The sequence below is a fragment of the Falco punctatus genome (genome assembly GCF_963210335.1).
Source record: "Falco punctatus genome assembly, chromosome: Z".
NCBI lineage: Eukaryota > Metazoa > Chordata > Aves > Falconiformes > Falconidae > Falco > Falco punctatus.
The window spans coordinates 12016025-12031975 of NC_137586.1; the positions used below are offsets into that span (position 1 = coordinate 12016025).

At 45.5% G+C, this 15951-nt stretch overlaps 2 protein-coding genes across 2 annotated transcripts in view; both read right to left on the bottom strand.

Moving 5' to 3' along the window:
- Positions 1-871: 871 nt before the first annotated feature.
- MRPL17 (mitochondrial ribosomal protein L17) lies at positions 872-2026 on the bottom strand. The gene is made up of 3 exons (XM_080372600.1): positions 1662-2026; positions 1506-1574; positions 872-1434 (listed from the first exon to the last, which is right to left on the bottom strand). The coding sequence occupies exons 1-3, from the start codon at positions 1833-1835 to the stop codon at positions 1162-1164; spliced, it is 516 nt and encodes a 171-aa protein (XP_080228726.1). The 5' UTR covers positions 1836-2026; the 3' UTR covers positions 872-1161.
- Positions 2027-2828: 802 nt separating this feature from the next.
- Positions 2829-15951, bottom strand: part of CCBE1 (collagen and calcium binding EGF domains 1) — a 102134-nt gene continuing 89011 nt past the window's right edge. Inside the window, exons 7-11 of the mRNA XM_080372595.1 lie at positions 10809-10929; positions 8743-8882; positions 8615-8650; positions 8002-8037; positions 2829-6914 (exon numbers count right to left, since the gene is read on the bottom strand). Coding sequence (XP_080228721.1) covers positions 6681-6914; positions 8002-8037; positions 8615-8650; positions 8743-8882; positions 10809-10929 — 567 coding nt within the window. The 3' untranslated portion in view covers positions 2829-6680. The remainder of the gene's footprint in view (positions 6915-8001; positions 8038-8614; positions 8651-8742; positions 8883-10808; positions 10930-15951) is intronic.

Here is a 15951-nt window from a genome sequence, read left to right on the forward strand (position 1 = left end):
GACACCACCAAGCTAAGTCAATACACTGGAAGGAAGAGACGCCATCCAGGGCAGGGGGACCTTGACAGGCTTGAGAGGTGGGCCTATGTGAATCTCATGAAGTTCAAGGCCCAGTGGAAGGTCTTGCAACTGGGTTGGGGTAACCCCCAGTATCAATACAGGCTGGGTGGAGAATGGGTTAAGAGAAGCCCTGAGGACTTGGTGGTGCTAGTGGATGAAAAGCTCAAGGTGGGCTAACAATGTGCACACACAGCCCCAAGAACCAACTGCATTCTGGGCTGCATCAAAAGCATGGTCAGCAGGTCCAGGGAGGTGACTGTGCCCCTCTGGTTACATCCTGCCTAAAGTACTGTTTTCAGCTCTGAGGCCTCCAACATAAGGAGCACGTCCAACCTGTTGGAGCAGGTCCAGAGGAGCACCACAGAGGGCTGGAGCACCTTTCCTATGAGGGAAAGCTGAGGGAGTTGAGAATGTTCAGCCTGGAAAAGAGAAGACTTTGGGGAAATCTTATTGCAACCTTTCAGTCTTTCAAGGGGTCTTATAAAAAAGATGGGGACAGATTTTTTAGTAGAGCCTGTAGCAACAGGCCAAGGTGTAATGGTTTTAAAGAGGGTAGATTTCAACTAGCTATTAGGAAGAAATTCTTTAGGGTAGTGAGCCAGTGGAACAGGTTGCCCAGAGAAGCTGTGGATGCCCCCTCCTTGGCAAGGCCAGGCTGGATGGGGCTTTGAGCAATCTGGTCTAGGGGAAGATGTCCCTGCCCATGGCTGAGGGGTTGGAACTAGACGGTCTTTAAGGTCCCTTGGTCCCTTCCAGCCCAAACCATTCTGGGATTCTATGATTTAATGATAAAATCCCAATAAAATTAAACTCACTTTCTTAACAGAGTTTATTTACACAGAGAATATCAACCATTAGGCTCCCAGCTTGATTTCCTTGCCTTGCTAAGTCTCTATTCAAACCACAGGAAGAAGCAAGTAAACTGAACTGAACTGTGCCCCTGTCGTGGCAACTGAAGGTTTGCAATCAACCTTCAGACATCCCAGGACAATTCCATTCCTGTGCTCCAGGACAGCAACTAGCTGGCTGGTGCACAGGCAGCTCATGCCAAACCCTGTCCCTCCGCACACACGGGGCTGGCCTCAGGGCAGAGAGAGATGCCTAGACAGGGGTGCCCTCAGGGGCCTGCGGGGCTCTGGCCTGCTGCATGTCCTCCCGGTAGCCCTTCAGTAGCTGGTTGAGCAGCGTCTTCTCGCTGTCGCGACGTGGGCGGATGAGTGGTGGGAAGGGGTTCCCCTTGAGCTCGATGACTGCCATCTTGGCACGGTCTATGCCATCTCGGTTGGGGATGTGCAGCAGGCGGGTGTAGCTTCCGGGGTGGGGCTGGAACCGGGGTGCCAGCACCTTGAACAGCTTGTGGATGAGGTCCTTCTCCTGCGGGGTGGCACGCTCAGCTCCAGCACCGCGGCCGTGGGGTACAAGGAGGGGCGTGGGGAGGCACTTACCGTCAGCCAGAAATCTGCCATGCGCATGGCACGCTCGTTGGTGTCCCCCAGCTTGGAGTACTCGATGAGCTGCGGGGAGAAGGATGGGAGTGACGTCAGGGCCCCTCGGCCGCCCGCCGCGACCCTCCCCCGTCCCGTCCCGTCCCGTCCGCTCACCCGCTCGGCATAGCCCCGCATCTCGTCGGCCCGCGCCCAGGGCGCCTCGATGCGCTCATGCCGCACCAGCGCCGTCACCAGGTTCCGCAGCAAGTCGAGGCGCGAGCGCGGGCCTAGCCCAAACTTCCGGTACACGCGCCCGTGAGAGATAGCAGCCGCCGCCGACAGCCGCATCTCACCGCCGCCACCGCCGCCGCCGCGGGGAACTGTGGGAGGCGCCTCCCGGCAGCCCCCGCGCGCCGCGCGGCACGCCGGAAGGGGTGGTTCGCCCCTCCGCCCCTGCGGGCGGGGCCCACGGCTTGTGCCCGGAGCGGGGCAGGAGCCGCCGCCTGGCTCAGCGGGGAGCGGCGCCCGGAGCCGCGCACCGAGCGGTCTGAGCGGGGCAGGGAGGCGGAGCCGGCCGCCGGCCTCCGGGGCCGCCGGCGGGGCGGGGCGGGGGGCGCTGGTGGCCACACGGCAGGGCCGTGGCAGTGCGCAGGCGCGGGAGAGCCGGCGTACTGGGGGCCGCGGTGCATGCCGGGAGCTGTAGTTCCGTGTCCCGGCGGGGCCGCCGCAGGCCTCACCCCGCCGCCAGCGCCCGCTGCTGACCCGGGCGGGCGGGCAGGGTGGCCTCTGAGGGGGGCAAGGAGAGCAGCCGCCCTCCCTGCTGCCCCTCATGGCATCTGGGGCGGGGTGCGGGATACTGCCCTCACACGGTGCCGCGGGGCTGGGAGGAAGGGCTCAGCCAGGTGCCAAGGAAAGGCCTGGCCTGCCGGGCCGTTTGCCTTACTCCCCATTTTTCCCCAGAACCCGTGGCGGGGTGCCAGGGGGGCCTCGGACGCCCGTATCGCATCCCCAGGCTGTGCAGAAGCTGCAGACCCGGGCAGCGTTGGGTAAGGCTGCTGGATGGCGCCTCACATAGCCCTCACGGGGCGCAGGAGCCTCCATACGAATAGACGAATAGACGAGGTGGGCACATGCCTCTTTCCATGAAGACAGAAACGCACCCTCTTCTACAACAGCTCACACCCTTCATGAGCCCCCAGGGCCTCCTGGCTGTGCATATAGCTCAGCTCCAAGAAAAATGCTCAAAGGCAGTGTGTGGAGGTTTCCTGCAATTGGTTTCTTCCAGCCAACATTTCTGTATTTCAGAGAAAGGACATGTAACAAAAGCAGCTACGAACAGCATAAGAAAAAATATCTTTGTTATTATGAATACATAATAAAATCACTATCATCTTATACACATTTTAGTATTTCATATACTTACATAAATAAAGTGAACAGTATAGTAATTGGAATGTGTAATAGGAACAAACATACGGATTTTAACATGAAATTAGAAAATTTTTAGACCGCATCCCCATCTTTTGTTGCTTCTCTCAGGCTTAGTGTATTAACTCTGAAATACTTCTAGGAAGAACGTTACTGAAACTGTGCTGCCAACAGTAACTCCGGCCATTACCTTAATTCCATTTACAATCAATTTTCCACTCCTTTTCCTGATTTAGCCTGACTATATAGGAATTCCAGCTTCTCAAGAAAGAATAATCATGTATGTACTTGGCACAGTGTTGAAAGAAATTGTTTCCCAAGCTGAAAAAACCCATGATTTTGTTAAACCCACTAACAATCAGCATTTTCCCATCACCACACACTCTTGCAAATGTTTCCATTAAATATATTTCTAACATTAATAAAATAACAAACTCTTTATTATCCTTCTGCTTATAACTTGATGTCTTAACATCAAAATAGTATTTCTTTCTAATAAAATTACACATAGTATTTATATGAAACAAAGTTGTCATGTGCATGAGCCTAGTAATGACACTAGACATGAGTCTAGATGTTTCTATATTCTTATTCTGGATTCTTGGGGGGGGTGGGGGGGTGGGGGGAGGATGTTGTGTTATTTTTGGAGCTACAGAGTAATAAATAAGTTACAAGGTAATGATCTCCCGGGCTACCCAGCAACGAAGCTTAAGATTGGAAATGATTCCTCTGCTGTAGCTTTATAAGACATTGGGTGTGCTGAAGAAAGTGTCACTTTTCTATCTGAGTGTCTTTATGTGTTTATCCAGGTATCTTGATGAAATGTTTCTGATACAATGTGTGTGTTATGAAAGGTATTATACAGTTAATCAGAAATAAAATGAGAAAGGTCTATGCAAAGATCTTAGCCGGACACAGACAGAAGGCTGAACCTTCCCAGCCAGCTGTGCTCAGAGGCATTCTCCCTGCTGGAGGAATTACTGTGTTATGTCAGGTGAGCTTACCTTTACCATAGCGTCCTCTCCTTGTTGCTGGGAGTCAGCAAACAGTTTTGGGGCAGGGAGTCTGGAAAGAGGAGGGTGAAGCACAAGGACAAACCCAAGGAGCACTTTCCTTCACCTTTTTTATGGAGTAAGCTTGTCTGTTGGAAACCCAGCTCTAGGCTGTGAAAACAAATGATGCAGATTCCAGAAAGGGAAATTTTTAAGGTTTCCATTCAGAAAGGCATGGAAACATGTGCCATATTTTATGTTCATGAGTCCATAGGACATCTTTCTGTACTAACAGTGAAGCATGTCCTTTATATAATTTTCTGGTCCAATCACGGAATTTCCCTTCCCTGGATACTTATGCACAGCAGGGCAATTGTCACCTACCCCTGAATTTGATGGTCAAATTGTAGGAACTTCTTATTTGGTATTTGTCTATATTTGGAAAGCAGAGTTTAGAACTGAAGTAAGTGCCTTTTTTAGAACATATCTTGTGGGCAGGGGGCAATAGAATTTAGATGGCGTGTAGGAAATGACTCCTTTAATTCATTATTCAGTATTTCACGGTCAAAAGCCCTGCAGCTACTAATTCTATAGTGGGAATCAACCTAATACAGCAGGTAATGGGGTGTGCTGGTAAACGTATGCAAGAGTTACATAATTTGCAAGAGTTAGAAATATAAAATTTGACATATAAAAAATTCACTTAAAATTGCATATGCATGAACAATGTTACTTATACCTAGTTGCCTGCTTGACATTAAGAAAATAAGATGTAAATGCCTCAGCTTATGCTGTCTTAGAGCTTTCTTTCAGCCTGTTGCATATAAGACCACCCCTCTTTTGGCGACAAGTTTCTTCCCCAAGTCTCACTGATTTCCTTATTACATGGTTCAAAAGACCACAGACTACTTGGATCTGCAGCTCCTGACAGATTCTCCCAGAGGAGAAGCCCAAAGACTACAGGATCAGAGCGCTATCATTTTTTCTAAGCTACCCCAGTGACTTAGTCATTACTTTGTAAATAATGATATACATATAACATGAAGAGGAATACAGAACATGCTCTTAGAGCTAATGCCCTTGCTTGTGGCATAGTGATAGGAAGGAATTGGGAAACAATTACAGGAACGAACATATCCCCTTAAGATAATATACAAAAGATATGAAAGGTTTAGACAGCCAGCTGTTTATCCAACATGACCTGTACTGGTGGTATAGGGATTATACCAACTATCTTTCGTCCCAGAGCATATGAAAGGGAATTCAAACCTTTATGGGTTATCTCAAAAGGGCCTGCTTATATTTTTACCTGTATTCTTTCTATTAGAACATGTAAGCCCTGAAAAACATGGCAAAATAAGTTTGTTTTCTTTGCATTTGTAACATGGATGTGACCCAGCACTAAACATACTGTAGAAGCAGCAGCAACACAGATACAACATTGAAGTTTTGTGCTTGATATACTTTTTATCTTCTAAGCACGGCAAAGTCCTCAGCAGCTGTGGTAATCCAAAAGAAATGGTAACATACATCATCTGTGAGGTACAGTCCAACTTGTGCATCTGATCTTCCAGTGTAAAAAAAGGGTGATCCCTTTCATCCCTCTTCACAAATACAAGATCCCCATGTGCAGTACCTCACCTTAGCCATCCTCGTACCAGTGGAAATGTTTTGTCATGTGCACTTCTGCACCTACTCATACTCCTCATATATGCAGCCTAATACACTGCAACTCTGTGTTACAGTCCTGTGAATGAGGTTTAGGTCAGTCTCATGCAGCAGAGGAATAAAACAGGTGGTAGCTCTCTTCAAATGTGAAGCCTTTCTCTGGTCTCAATTTCACTTGGTCTTCAGCATTTCACCAAGGAAAACATGCACCTACAGGAGCTCAGAATCCAGCTCTGCAGGGCTGGGACTGATACTGTGCTTACCAATAACCCTACTTAATTCACTTATTCTTGGTTTTCCTGCTTTATACATCCCCTTTTCTCTTGCTCATCTTTGTGTAAGGCGTCCAGCATGAACCTGTTGAGGAAGGCAACTGGACTTCATGCTGAGCAGCAGGAGAATGGTGGTAAGGGAAAAATAATGTTAGTTTAGGACAAATGCATCTTTTTGACTCTCTTTGAATGATACTTTAGCAACACAAAGCCAAATAATTTCCAGATCAAGAAGCAGCGACCTTGTATCGCTTCTTCACCATATTTTTTTTTTTGCCTTTTTCTGCTATGGTGATGCATAATAGAAGACATTTCACTTACAGCTGGCCTCTGCTGTGAAACAAGGACCTGCTTTTAACACTCTCCTAAGCCTGGGGACAGTAGCTGGAGTCTTGAGTTCATTGGTATAGTATCTTTACATGTATAAAGCAACTGTGGACCAACATTTTCATTATTACAATTAGTTCATTCAGGGATGATGTTCAGCTACCCCTCTACCCCTGGCAAAATTTTTGTACTGGGTCATTTGGACACAAAATGCAAGGTAGGCAGACAAAATGCTGTGGTCTGCACCATTAGCTAGAGCATGCATTAATTGTATTATACACTAAGAAGGTTTTCTTGATAGTTTAGGTACAACACACAGTGCAGGCTTGACAGTATGGAATTACTGCAAGGAGGCTACCATGAACCGTGAACGCTACAGTACAGGCAGCATGGTTGGGGAAAAGTGGAGAGAAAACTGGGAAATAATATATATATGTATTTTAACATTGTCAGTGCATTTTTATATTGAAGAACTCTAAAGGGACTCTATTTTTCAGCAGGTGTAGCTAAGGATGGGCTGCCTTCTGTATCCTGGAGTCTCTGGGTGATGCTCGTGGTTTGTAGTCTTCTCCAGATCCAAAATCTACTGTGTCATGATAGTTTGTAAATTCCTGAGGTAACGGAAACTCCTCTGTTGATGAATGAGTCCTGTGTCCAAACACTCTCTCTTGCAGCTCAGCGATGTCATTTCTGATGTCTGCCATCATCAGCAATAGGAAATCAAATGAACCTGGTGGGCCCTGCAGTTACAAGGCATGGTCATTATTAATACTCCCCTTCGCTCTTACAGTTCTCAAACAGGTTGATGTAGTTACTTTGCAGGTATAATACTGCTTCATATCAGTTGCTGAAAGTTATCAGTCTGGTTTTGAATCAACTTGCTCAGGAAACGATTTTCAAAAGAAGGCAAATGCTTTTGCAGACAGATCCTACATTTACAAGATGTGCAGCCCTGTTGTTACTTACTAATTCCTTTGCTATACCTGCCTCCTAAGAGTATCCTGACATGTCATGGGACTAGAGGAGATAAATCTTGGTTCCCTCTGTTCCTTCTTATTAAACTGATATAAATTACATTCTCAGAATGACTAATCAATCAATAATTATTACTTATTTAATTTTTTTCCTCAAGCGTGCTGGTATTTGGAAGGTATCTTTTCAATAGGGTAACCTCACTGCTGTCCATCACTTACTAAATATTTTGGAAATTACAATGCAGAGAGTATCCATCTGTTTTTATCTGATTTTAGGAAATCATTATTTCTTTTTAGCTGACTTCAAACAGTGAAGTACACTGTTCAGTACTGAGGACACCTTGCTGGACACACTCTTAAAAATTCATTCCACTAATAAGAAAACACTGTAAGAAAAGAATCTTCAAACAATTTCACCTGAAAACAGACTGTAAATACTCATCTTTCACCTGATGACTTCCTCAAAGCCTACAGCTTTCCAAATCCCAGAGAGAGATGAGGGGCAGGATTTTAAAAAGTTCCAGGGATCAAACTCCTAAGTAGGAGTGGCGGCTGAACTGTCCTAACTAGCACCCTGCATAAGATCTCATACTACTTCCTTCTGAGGATGGCCCACCACTGTTGCAGGGCAGAGGTGCACTTTGCCTTCAGTGTCATACCCAGCAGGGGAGGAGGTGTGCATGCAAAAACACTTGGACAAAAGCAGGTAATTACTTTCTTTACAATAACATTTTCCGTGCATGTATTTTTCACTCTGCTCTTGACACAGGAGAGTTTTTTTATCCTTTTGGCTAACCTGTGTAGTAGTCAACATCACTCTGTTGTGGAAATTCCTCCTGTGAGCAATACTTACAGGTATCCCCTTTGGTCCTGGTGCGCCTCGCTCCCCCTGTAATCAATATCACCTCAGTTAGTTTGCTGTGACTAATGGAAATAAAAAAAAAACCAAACCACCACAGTTTGCAGCTGCAGACTCCCTTAGTTAATGTCCCCAGATCAAGAAGCATCAGCTTACGCTTGCTCAGAAAAAGAAAAGAAAGTGAAGGAGAAATTCAAGGCAATTGCTGCTGATTCTAGTTAAAGAAGAGTTGGGCACTTCTGATATTTCTCCTAGACAGTAACAAGCAAACCAGTTAACAGGGTAAATTTACAAAAGAGTGAGCAGTCTAATGAAATAGGCTAAAGCATCAATATTTCTTGATGGAAAAGCCAAAAGAGCTGCAGAGAAAGGAAAGTAGGCTGCTTGACAGATAGCCTGGCAGGACTATTTGCAAGACTTAAGGAATGGCAAGCACAAAACACCAGAAGGAAAGCATGAAGGGATGGGACAACAAGATGTTTTCAGCTTAGCAAAGGAAATGAGATGGTAAAAGGGTATGACTACAAGTGTGCAGAAGGTCTCTCCAGCATGCCTGCACTTCACATATACATGTGCCCACATTATGGAAAACAGTACCTCTCCTCACCTTGCTACCATCTCTCCCTGGGGCTCCTGGTGGGCCCTGAAAGAGAAAAGAAAGTGTTCACAAGGATGTGAGAAGTTCTGGAGCTAAAGCCAATTGTGCAATACATGACTGGAGATGAGAATACTGACCACTGGGCCCCGTCTGCCCTGCTTAATATGAGATATGTCTGGAGATGGGCCCATAGGTCCCATTGATCCACGAGGGCCTGGCTGTCCGGGAGGTCCAGGTGACCCAGGAACTCCTTGACTCCCTTTTGGTCCTGGTGCCCCTGCAATTGACAGCAAAGGTTACCTGCCAGGGGAAGCCTTTGGGACACTTCATCAGTGCAAGCAGCAGGGAGTGACCATGTTTTGAACCACCCAATTGACTGGTTGCCTTAACACACCCAAAGCCACAACACAACCAACACAGCAGTCATCTGAGACAACATTACTCCTTGTCACAGTAGCTACAAGAGATGTTCACAGAGCAATTAAACCTTGTGTATATAAAGAAGCCAAGACTGCCACTGCCAGGTGGTTAGGGACACAGACTGGGAGTGAAAAGAAAAGCAGAAATGTGTCATTTTCACACAAAGAGAAGAGCAAGTCACATTTTACGAACATCTCTCAAAAAGAAATCCTCAAAATTCGTGGGAATATTGGGTTGAAGGCATCTACATGACTGGCACAGGAGCAAGCCCTTTTCAGTGTGGGCTGCACCTCTCTTTTGCCCAGCATGGCAGCCAGTGCTAGGGGCAAAAAAGGCTCTCTTCTTCCATTTTGCTTTATATCCTTTCCAGTTGCTGCTGGTTCAGCAGAGAATGTTAGTTTTTAGGAAACATATGTTTAGCTCAAGAGAATCACTGTGAAAAGTGTGTGAAAAACAAAAAAAATCAGGCACCTGTAACAACATTTGCACAAAATAAAGACCATTAAACTGTCACTAACTGAACTGCTTTGCAATTAGAGGGGGAAGCACGGTTCTTCATGCTGAAGACATGTGAAAGACGTAGAAAACGAAAGGCAGAGAGTACAAAGGATTCCGCAGACAGACTGCGCACAGTGAGGGTTTACGAAAGGAGCAGAATCAAGCTCAGCGATGAACCCTTCGGACCCCTCCGAGGCCCGTGGCGGCCGTCGGGGCGGAGGGGAGGTGAGCGGGGACGGTGCCCGAGGGACGGGCAGTGCTGCAGCACCTCGGACAGCTCATCCACGGGGAAACCGGCGGGAGACCCGCGGGGCCGGTGCCTCGGGGGCGGCCGGGCGGTGCTGCACCGACCGGCACAGAGCCTGCGGCTGCGTCTCCAACCATATTGTCCTTGGACGTACGGTGTACTGCGGGCTGGAGGTACCCGTCCCCCGAGAAAATGAGATAAAGACTCAAAAACCAAAGCAAAGCGGGCATAAACGGTGTGTCTGTGTGTGTGCACGTCAGTAGGGAGTAAATCAAACCTTGTAAGGAGTATCTGCTAGTACAATATAAGGATCTTCCTGAAATCCAGGGCAATGCTAAAATTCCTTGGGTTTATTGCTAATCCACAATTAGATCTGCATTCACCAGGGTCTGCAAATTTTTTAGTGTCATTGGCTGCTGGTTGCGAGGTGTCTGGCTTAAGTTAGAGCTTTAGGAACACTCTGCTTCTCTCATTGTTTCAACTTATGCCTTAGCAAAGAAGGTGTGAGTGGAGTTTTCTTTTCAGATCTTTTTGAATCTGGAACACAACATGAAACCAACAACTGAATCCTTGCAAAACTAGCCAAGACAAAACAAAACAGTTGGCACAAACCTCCAAAACCTGAAAGCACATTTTCTGCTCTGCTAATGACAGTGAGCTAAAGCAACAGGTATTCCTGCAATGAAATGGAGAGTGTTTTAAGACTTTTAGGGTTAAATTGTAAGAGTTAAAATACAGGAAATGACAACTGAAGCAGGTGAGATATCCCAGGGAGAGAGAGAAATTTAACACATACAGGACAAACACAGCTTGCACGCCAAGAAACACATGGAGACTAAGACACAATGGATGATGTTAGACGGTTGGCAGAGGCTGACCATAATGACCAGAAAGTATTTAATTTTAGCACAAATGCAAGTATAATAATAACAACCACAAAATGAGCCACATGAAATCCTATCACACTGCAAGATTGAGGCTCATTATTTTAATTCATGGCACTATTGCACATTCGCATCCCTCTGGTCTGTATCTTACCTGGAGGGCCTTGTTGGCCAGGCTGGCCTGGGGGGCCAGGAATATATGCATTAGATGCAAGCACTTTTTCACCAGTGATTTGCTTGCTAAGATCAGCAGCATTATTTGGTAGCAGAGCAACCTGCCAAAACCAAAAATCACTGTAAGCCCTTCATCATTCATCTGGATAAATGACATTCTTGGTTAATCTTTCACGTGGACAAACAGCATACTTAAATACTTCAGGAAAATAAATACAAAATGTTTACTCGTACCCTTCATTGAAATAATCAGAAAAAAGTGTTACTATGTGAGGTTGCTCACTTTTCAAGTCACTGCCAAAATATTGCAAGTCAATCCAAATGGAGAGCAGGAGAAATTCAGGAAAGGTACAGCAACAAGTTATTGAGAACTTAAGTCTCGTAACTGCTTGGATCTTCTCAGGAAACTTCTTTTTCCTTTTTTATTTTTATTTTTATTTTCCATTCATTTGCTGCCCTTTCTTAGGGCATCATTTGTTCAGAAAACTTTCTCCATTGCTGCACAAGTCACCAACTTTTTATAGGTTTCAATAAGAGTCCCAAATCCTTTGTGGATCTGGCCCTGTAAACACATTATTTAACCCAGCAGGTATCTGGATCAGCTCTGCATAAAGACAGCAAAGGTAAAGTGAGACTATAAGGAGAATTTCACACTGTAGTTTAAAATGTCATTATCCATTACATCAGGTACTTAATTATCCATGGAACATTTATATGCCCAGATTGAATATATTTAGCAACTAAACACATTTAGACATATTCTGCAAATGTTTAGTCTCTCCAGGGGCAGCTGAAGGGAGATGACAAGCCAGGAGGTTGGTCTGCAGGGAGGAAAGAAGTTTATTAGCGGCGTGTGGCTGCATATAGAGTTGGGAATTTTGCTCTGCCAAACAGAACTGAAGAGCTATTTCAGCAATACCAGGGCAGATCTATCCCTGGGTCAGCTTTGTTGCTCCCTGAATGTGTTTGGCTCACTAGATAATTCGATGCTGGATTCTGCAACATTGGCATGGGAGAGCTACATTAAATAAAATACATAATGACTCCTACTATCTGACAATGTTTTTCATCAGCTATTTGGAATTCCCTGCACTGGACTGTTCTCAAGACTTCCATATCTGCCTGCCTTTAGTGCAAACCTAGTATTTGTAACGTACAGAAAAACAATAACGCTATGTACTTCTTGTAGTACATACTATAACTGGGCAAATTTCTTTTGTCAAACAGGATATTACTTAAGAACTGCCCTTTAAGGGCAGCCAGTGCTGCTTGCAGTTTGGGGTTGGGTGCACACAACAGTTCCGAAGGAAGCAAAAAAAAAGTTAGAGAAAAAAGTTAGAAATGCTGAGACAGTCCCTGCTGGCATTTCCAAAACACCAGCTTGATTTTTTCATACTGGAATTCAAAATGTGATGACAGGAATACAAGGATTTATCAGTCATTTGTGACTCAGGTTTCAGAGAGCACTGCTGTTCCAAAGACAAGATGACTGTATGAAAGGCAAATTAAGTGACATGATGTAAGTCTTACAAGAATTTGGTAGTTTCACTCTGCTCCCACAGAAATCAGTGGCTGGATGCAGTCAGCACTTCACAAAAGCCCCAGAGTATGTTTCTTATGTGCTTACTCCTATGAATCTGCTCACATGGGGATCCAGCACACCTACTGCTCAGGGGTGGGCTGTCACTGGTTTTCCAAAGAGAAACATCTGCTTTGTTTACCAATGACCCTGCAGCTTTCTCAGGCAACATCCCAGCCATTGCAGCACAGACCAAAAGCATGGAACTGCTGAAGATAAAGGACTACTCCCAAGGGTCACAGCACCTTACCCCTGGGGCTGAAGAGGAAAATTTAATAGCTAGGGGCTTTCATAGCCATGTTGGCCAGGGACCACCATGGGGAGGTCCACCGGCCAGCTCTGGTCAGCACACTGCTAAGTTTTGTGTCCTGAAGGTGCGTCCACCCTGTCCAGAGCAGCGTTCTGGCTGGACATGAACAGGAGTGTTACAAGGACCATCACGCTGCAGAACTTCCACCGTGTGATGCAAATCAACCAAGGGCTCTGCAGAGCCAGCGCTGCCACGCTAACACCAAGACACACAGTTAAATCCAGTGACTACCTGAGAGTGTTGTATGTTTTGAGCAGCTTTTGTGAGAATATTTCCAGTGTCATCAGTGAGTGTTTCTCCTTAGGGGTGGCCATTGTTGAGTGACAGATTAATTGATGTCCTCTTTAGAGTTTGTACTTAAATTTCTGACCAGATTCTATTTTGGGGATCTATTGCTATCCCAGCTGATAAATAGATGTCACTTAGTATATTGTCTCTGCCATGAATACTCTTCTGGTTATATTGCAGATGGCCAGGCTTGAGTAAAAAGGTGCATTTAGTGGTGGAGATGCATCAGGAAAAGGATCTGGAAGTGTGTTCTTTTCTGTTGCTTAAATATTGACTTGTTCCTGCCAGCAAGGCTGTTGTAACAACTTAGTAAGTTAAAAAAAAAAGTAAAAAAATCACATAGCTGCTGTGAAAACATCTACACATGCTTCCCCACTGAGTCAGCTGGACTTGAGGCATACACTAGGCGTGCCAAAATACGCAGGCTCTGGTCTAGCTCACTGCTCTTTGATATCTTCTGGCCAGAAAATGGTTGTTATGTACACTGGGGCCAAACCATGTGTTTTTGATGTTGACTCACATCCTCTTAGGGATTGGATATACTCACTAGCCCATTTCTATTTCACCTTTTAACTGAACCAGGATCATGATCCAGAGTGACCTTGGCTTTCTCCATCCGCAGCTCCAAATCTTAATGACCCTTAGATAACAATTTTTTTTCCATGTGCATGCAAGTATTAGCAAGGGTGAATTCTAAAGAAAGACAGTACTAGAAACAAGACTTCCATATGCTGTGTTTCATACTGCGTCTGGAGTTTTGGGTAGTTTCTAGCAGATCTGTGGTTTAGGTGACTGTAACAGTGCTTGATAGGAGTGATGTGGAACATGTCTTTCTAATTAAGATGTTTAAACACATCTGTGCAGTAGGATCTTGCTTACTTGATTTTTTAAAAATTTCTGGCTGTGTGTCAGCATATCAGAAATCTTTCCCCCAGTTTTTCAGCTTTCCAGTCTTCTTCTTTCCAGCAAGGTCTGACATCAACACAGTACTGCCCACAACCCCTTAGTATATTGGGACAGTGCACTCCACTGGCTGACCATGCAAGCTGACTTTCTGTTCTTGATCCTAGACCTACTTTGTCCTGGATCTGGAATGGCTCTTGCAATCCTCCAAAAAAGTACTGGTGCCACCACCAGAGGTAGCAGAACTTGAGTTTATCCTTGTCCTTTTGTAAGGATGCACAAAACCATACGTCCCACTTCCAGAAGCATACCCCAGTTCACAGTGGTAGGGTTCGCTGGATTGGGTCCTTCACAGGCTCTTCTACTAAATGTAGTTTTGCACAAAGTTCATAAAATCTGAAAGCTTTAACCACAAGACTGAAGACTCATTCCCATAAACTGTCTCTCTGGCAGACAGAAACAAATTTTTCTGCACAAAACAGAACAGCTTCAACCACAGGTATTGAGATACGTCCTTCCCAGAAAAACTTGGCCATTGGGGAGCGGTGAGTGAACAGTTCATGCCTCCGTGGGCAGAGAAGCAGCATGAGGCCGGTTCTTCTCTCAGCATGGACAAAAGCTCTCCTTTCTGTGGGGTAAAAAAAGCTGAGGGTATCAGGGGACCATCTCTTCCAGCTCTGCCTGTGTGAGGCAGAACCAACCCAGTGGGCTCCCTCTGAGGATGCCAAGTAGATCAAGTCCCAGTAGGAAGATACTTGGGGAAAATTGACAGCCCAATTACAAGCCCCATGACAGCCTAAATTAGCTATGAGACAAGAGTGAGCTGCTTAGTATGGCCACAGCTACTGCACAAGTGCCCACAGTGACAGGTATTGATGGTCTTAGTTTTCCAGGAGTGTTTTGAACACAGGCATCTAACAGGGTAAGTTAGACCCAGAAAACTTTCTGTTAATTCGGGCTATTGGTATCCATCAATTCTTGCAGCAAACAACATGGCCAACAGTGTGACTCCAGATCCCTCCCTGGGAGGTCAGCGTGAGCCTGGTCAGCATCATGGACTGCAGCTGGTCAACAGCTACTCAAAAGCACGGATCCTTTTTTCACCTGTCTGCTACTGTTTTTTTGAAAAGCAGAATTTCCATCACACATGAAATCCTGTCACTTTCACATTTGTCCTCATGCCGATTTAGAAGAAAAACATAACACAGTGAGATTTTTGAGATAAACAGTATCTTCATCCTCAGTGTATTTCATTTTAGTGAAGCAGATTTCTTTCTTCCTAATCTAAATTACACTGCATGAAAACCATTAAATGCAACAAGTGAATACACCAAATTGTGTTCAGGCACAGTGCAATTCAGTGAGCACTCCGGGTGAAATAATTAATGCCTGTAAACATGAGTTGCTGAGAACATTCCTGCAGGGCAATTCAATTTGAAAGAACCTGAATGTTCAACAGAGGTGTGACTAGAAAAAGTATTACACCTGCATCCTGGCACTTGGCTCTCCAAATTCAAGGCTGGGTCTCTGGCTTATTTCAATCCTACCCAAATGCAGAAGTGTTTGCATCCTACTCAAATGCAAAAAAATTGCTCCAAATACAGGAGCAATTAAAGGCCATGGGAAGTTAAGTGCATTATTCTTTACTTGTAAGGATACAGGTGGAAACAAAAAAGGCTGGGGATGAGGGGTTTTCTTTTCTAAAGAATCAGAGCTAGTGATGTTTTTCCTTAGCCACACACCTCCTACTTGGCATGAACCCTGTATCAGCACCCCATTAATGCAAAATCATGTTCTCCCATGTTCCCGCATCTGCAGCATGTCTTGCACTTGCTTATACTAAAGGTGGATCAAGTCCAAAATCCTGTGCATTCAGAATGAATGAAAAGCTGAGGCCAGAGGAGATTGCCAAGAAACCTAGGCTCAGACTGGGATGGGTGTTTGCCAGACACTGTTACCACAAGCCTGGTAACACAGCTTCACGAGCTTGGTTAGCAATCTGCTTGCAAGCAACACAGAAGCATATGGAAGAGATGCCATTCC

Bases quoted from the DNA above. Each gene is read 5' to 3' on its own strand.
- MRPL17 (XM_080372600.1), bottom strand. From the start codon at position 1,835: ATGCGGCTGTCGGCGGCGGCTGCTATCTCTCACGGGCGCGTGTACCGG. The intron at 1,575-1,661 runs GTGAGCGGACGG...TTCTCCCCGCAG, and splicing joins TGCGGGGCTATGCCGAGCGG to CTCATCGAGTACTCCAAGCT. The intron at 1,435-1,505 runs GTAAGTGCCTCC...GCCACCCCGCAG, and splicing joins TGGCAGATTTCTGGCTGACG to GAGAAGGACCTCATCCACAA.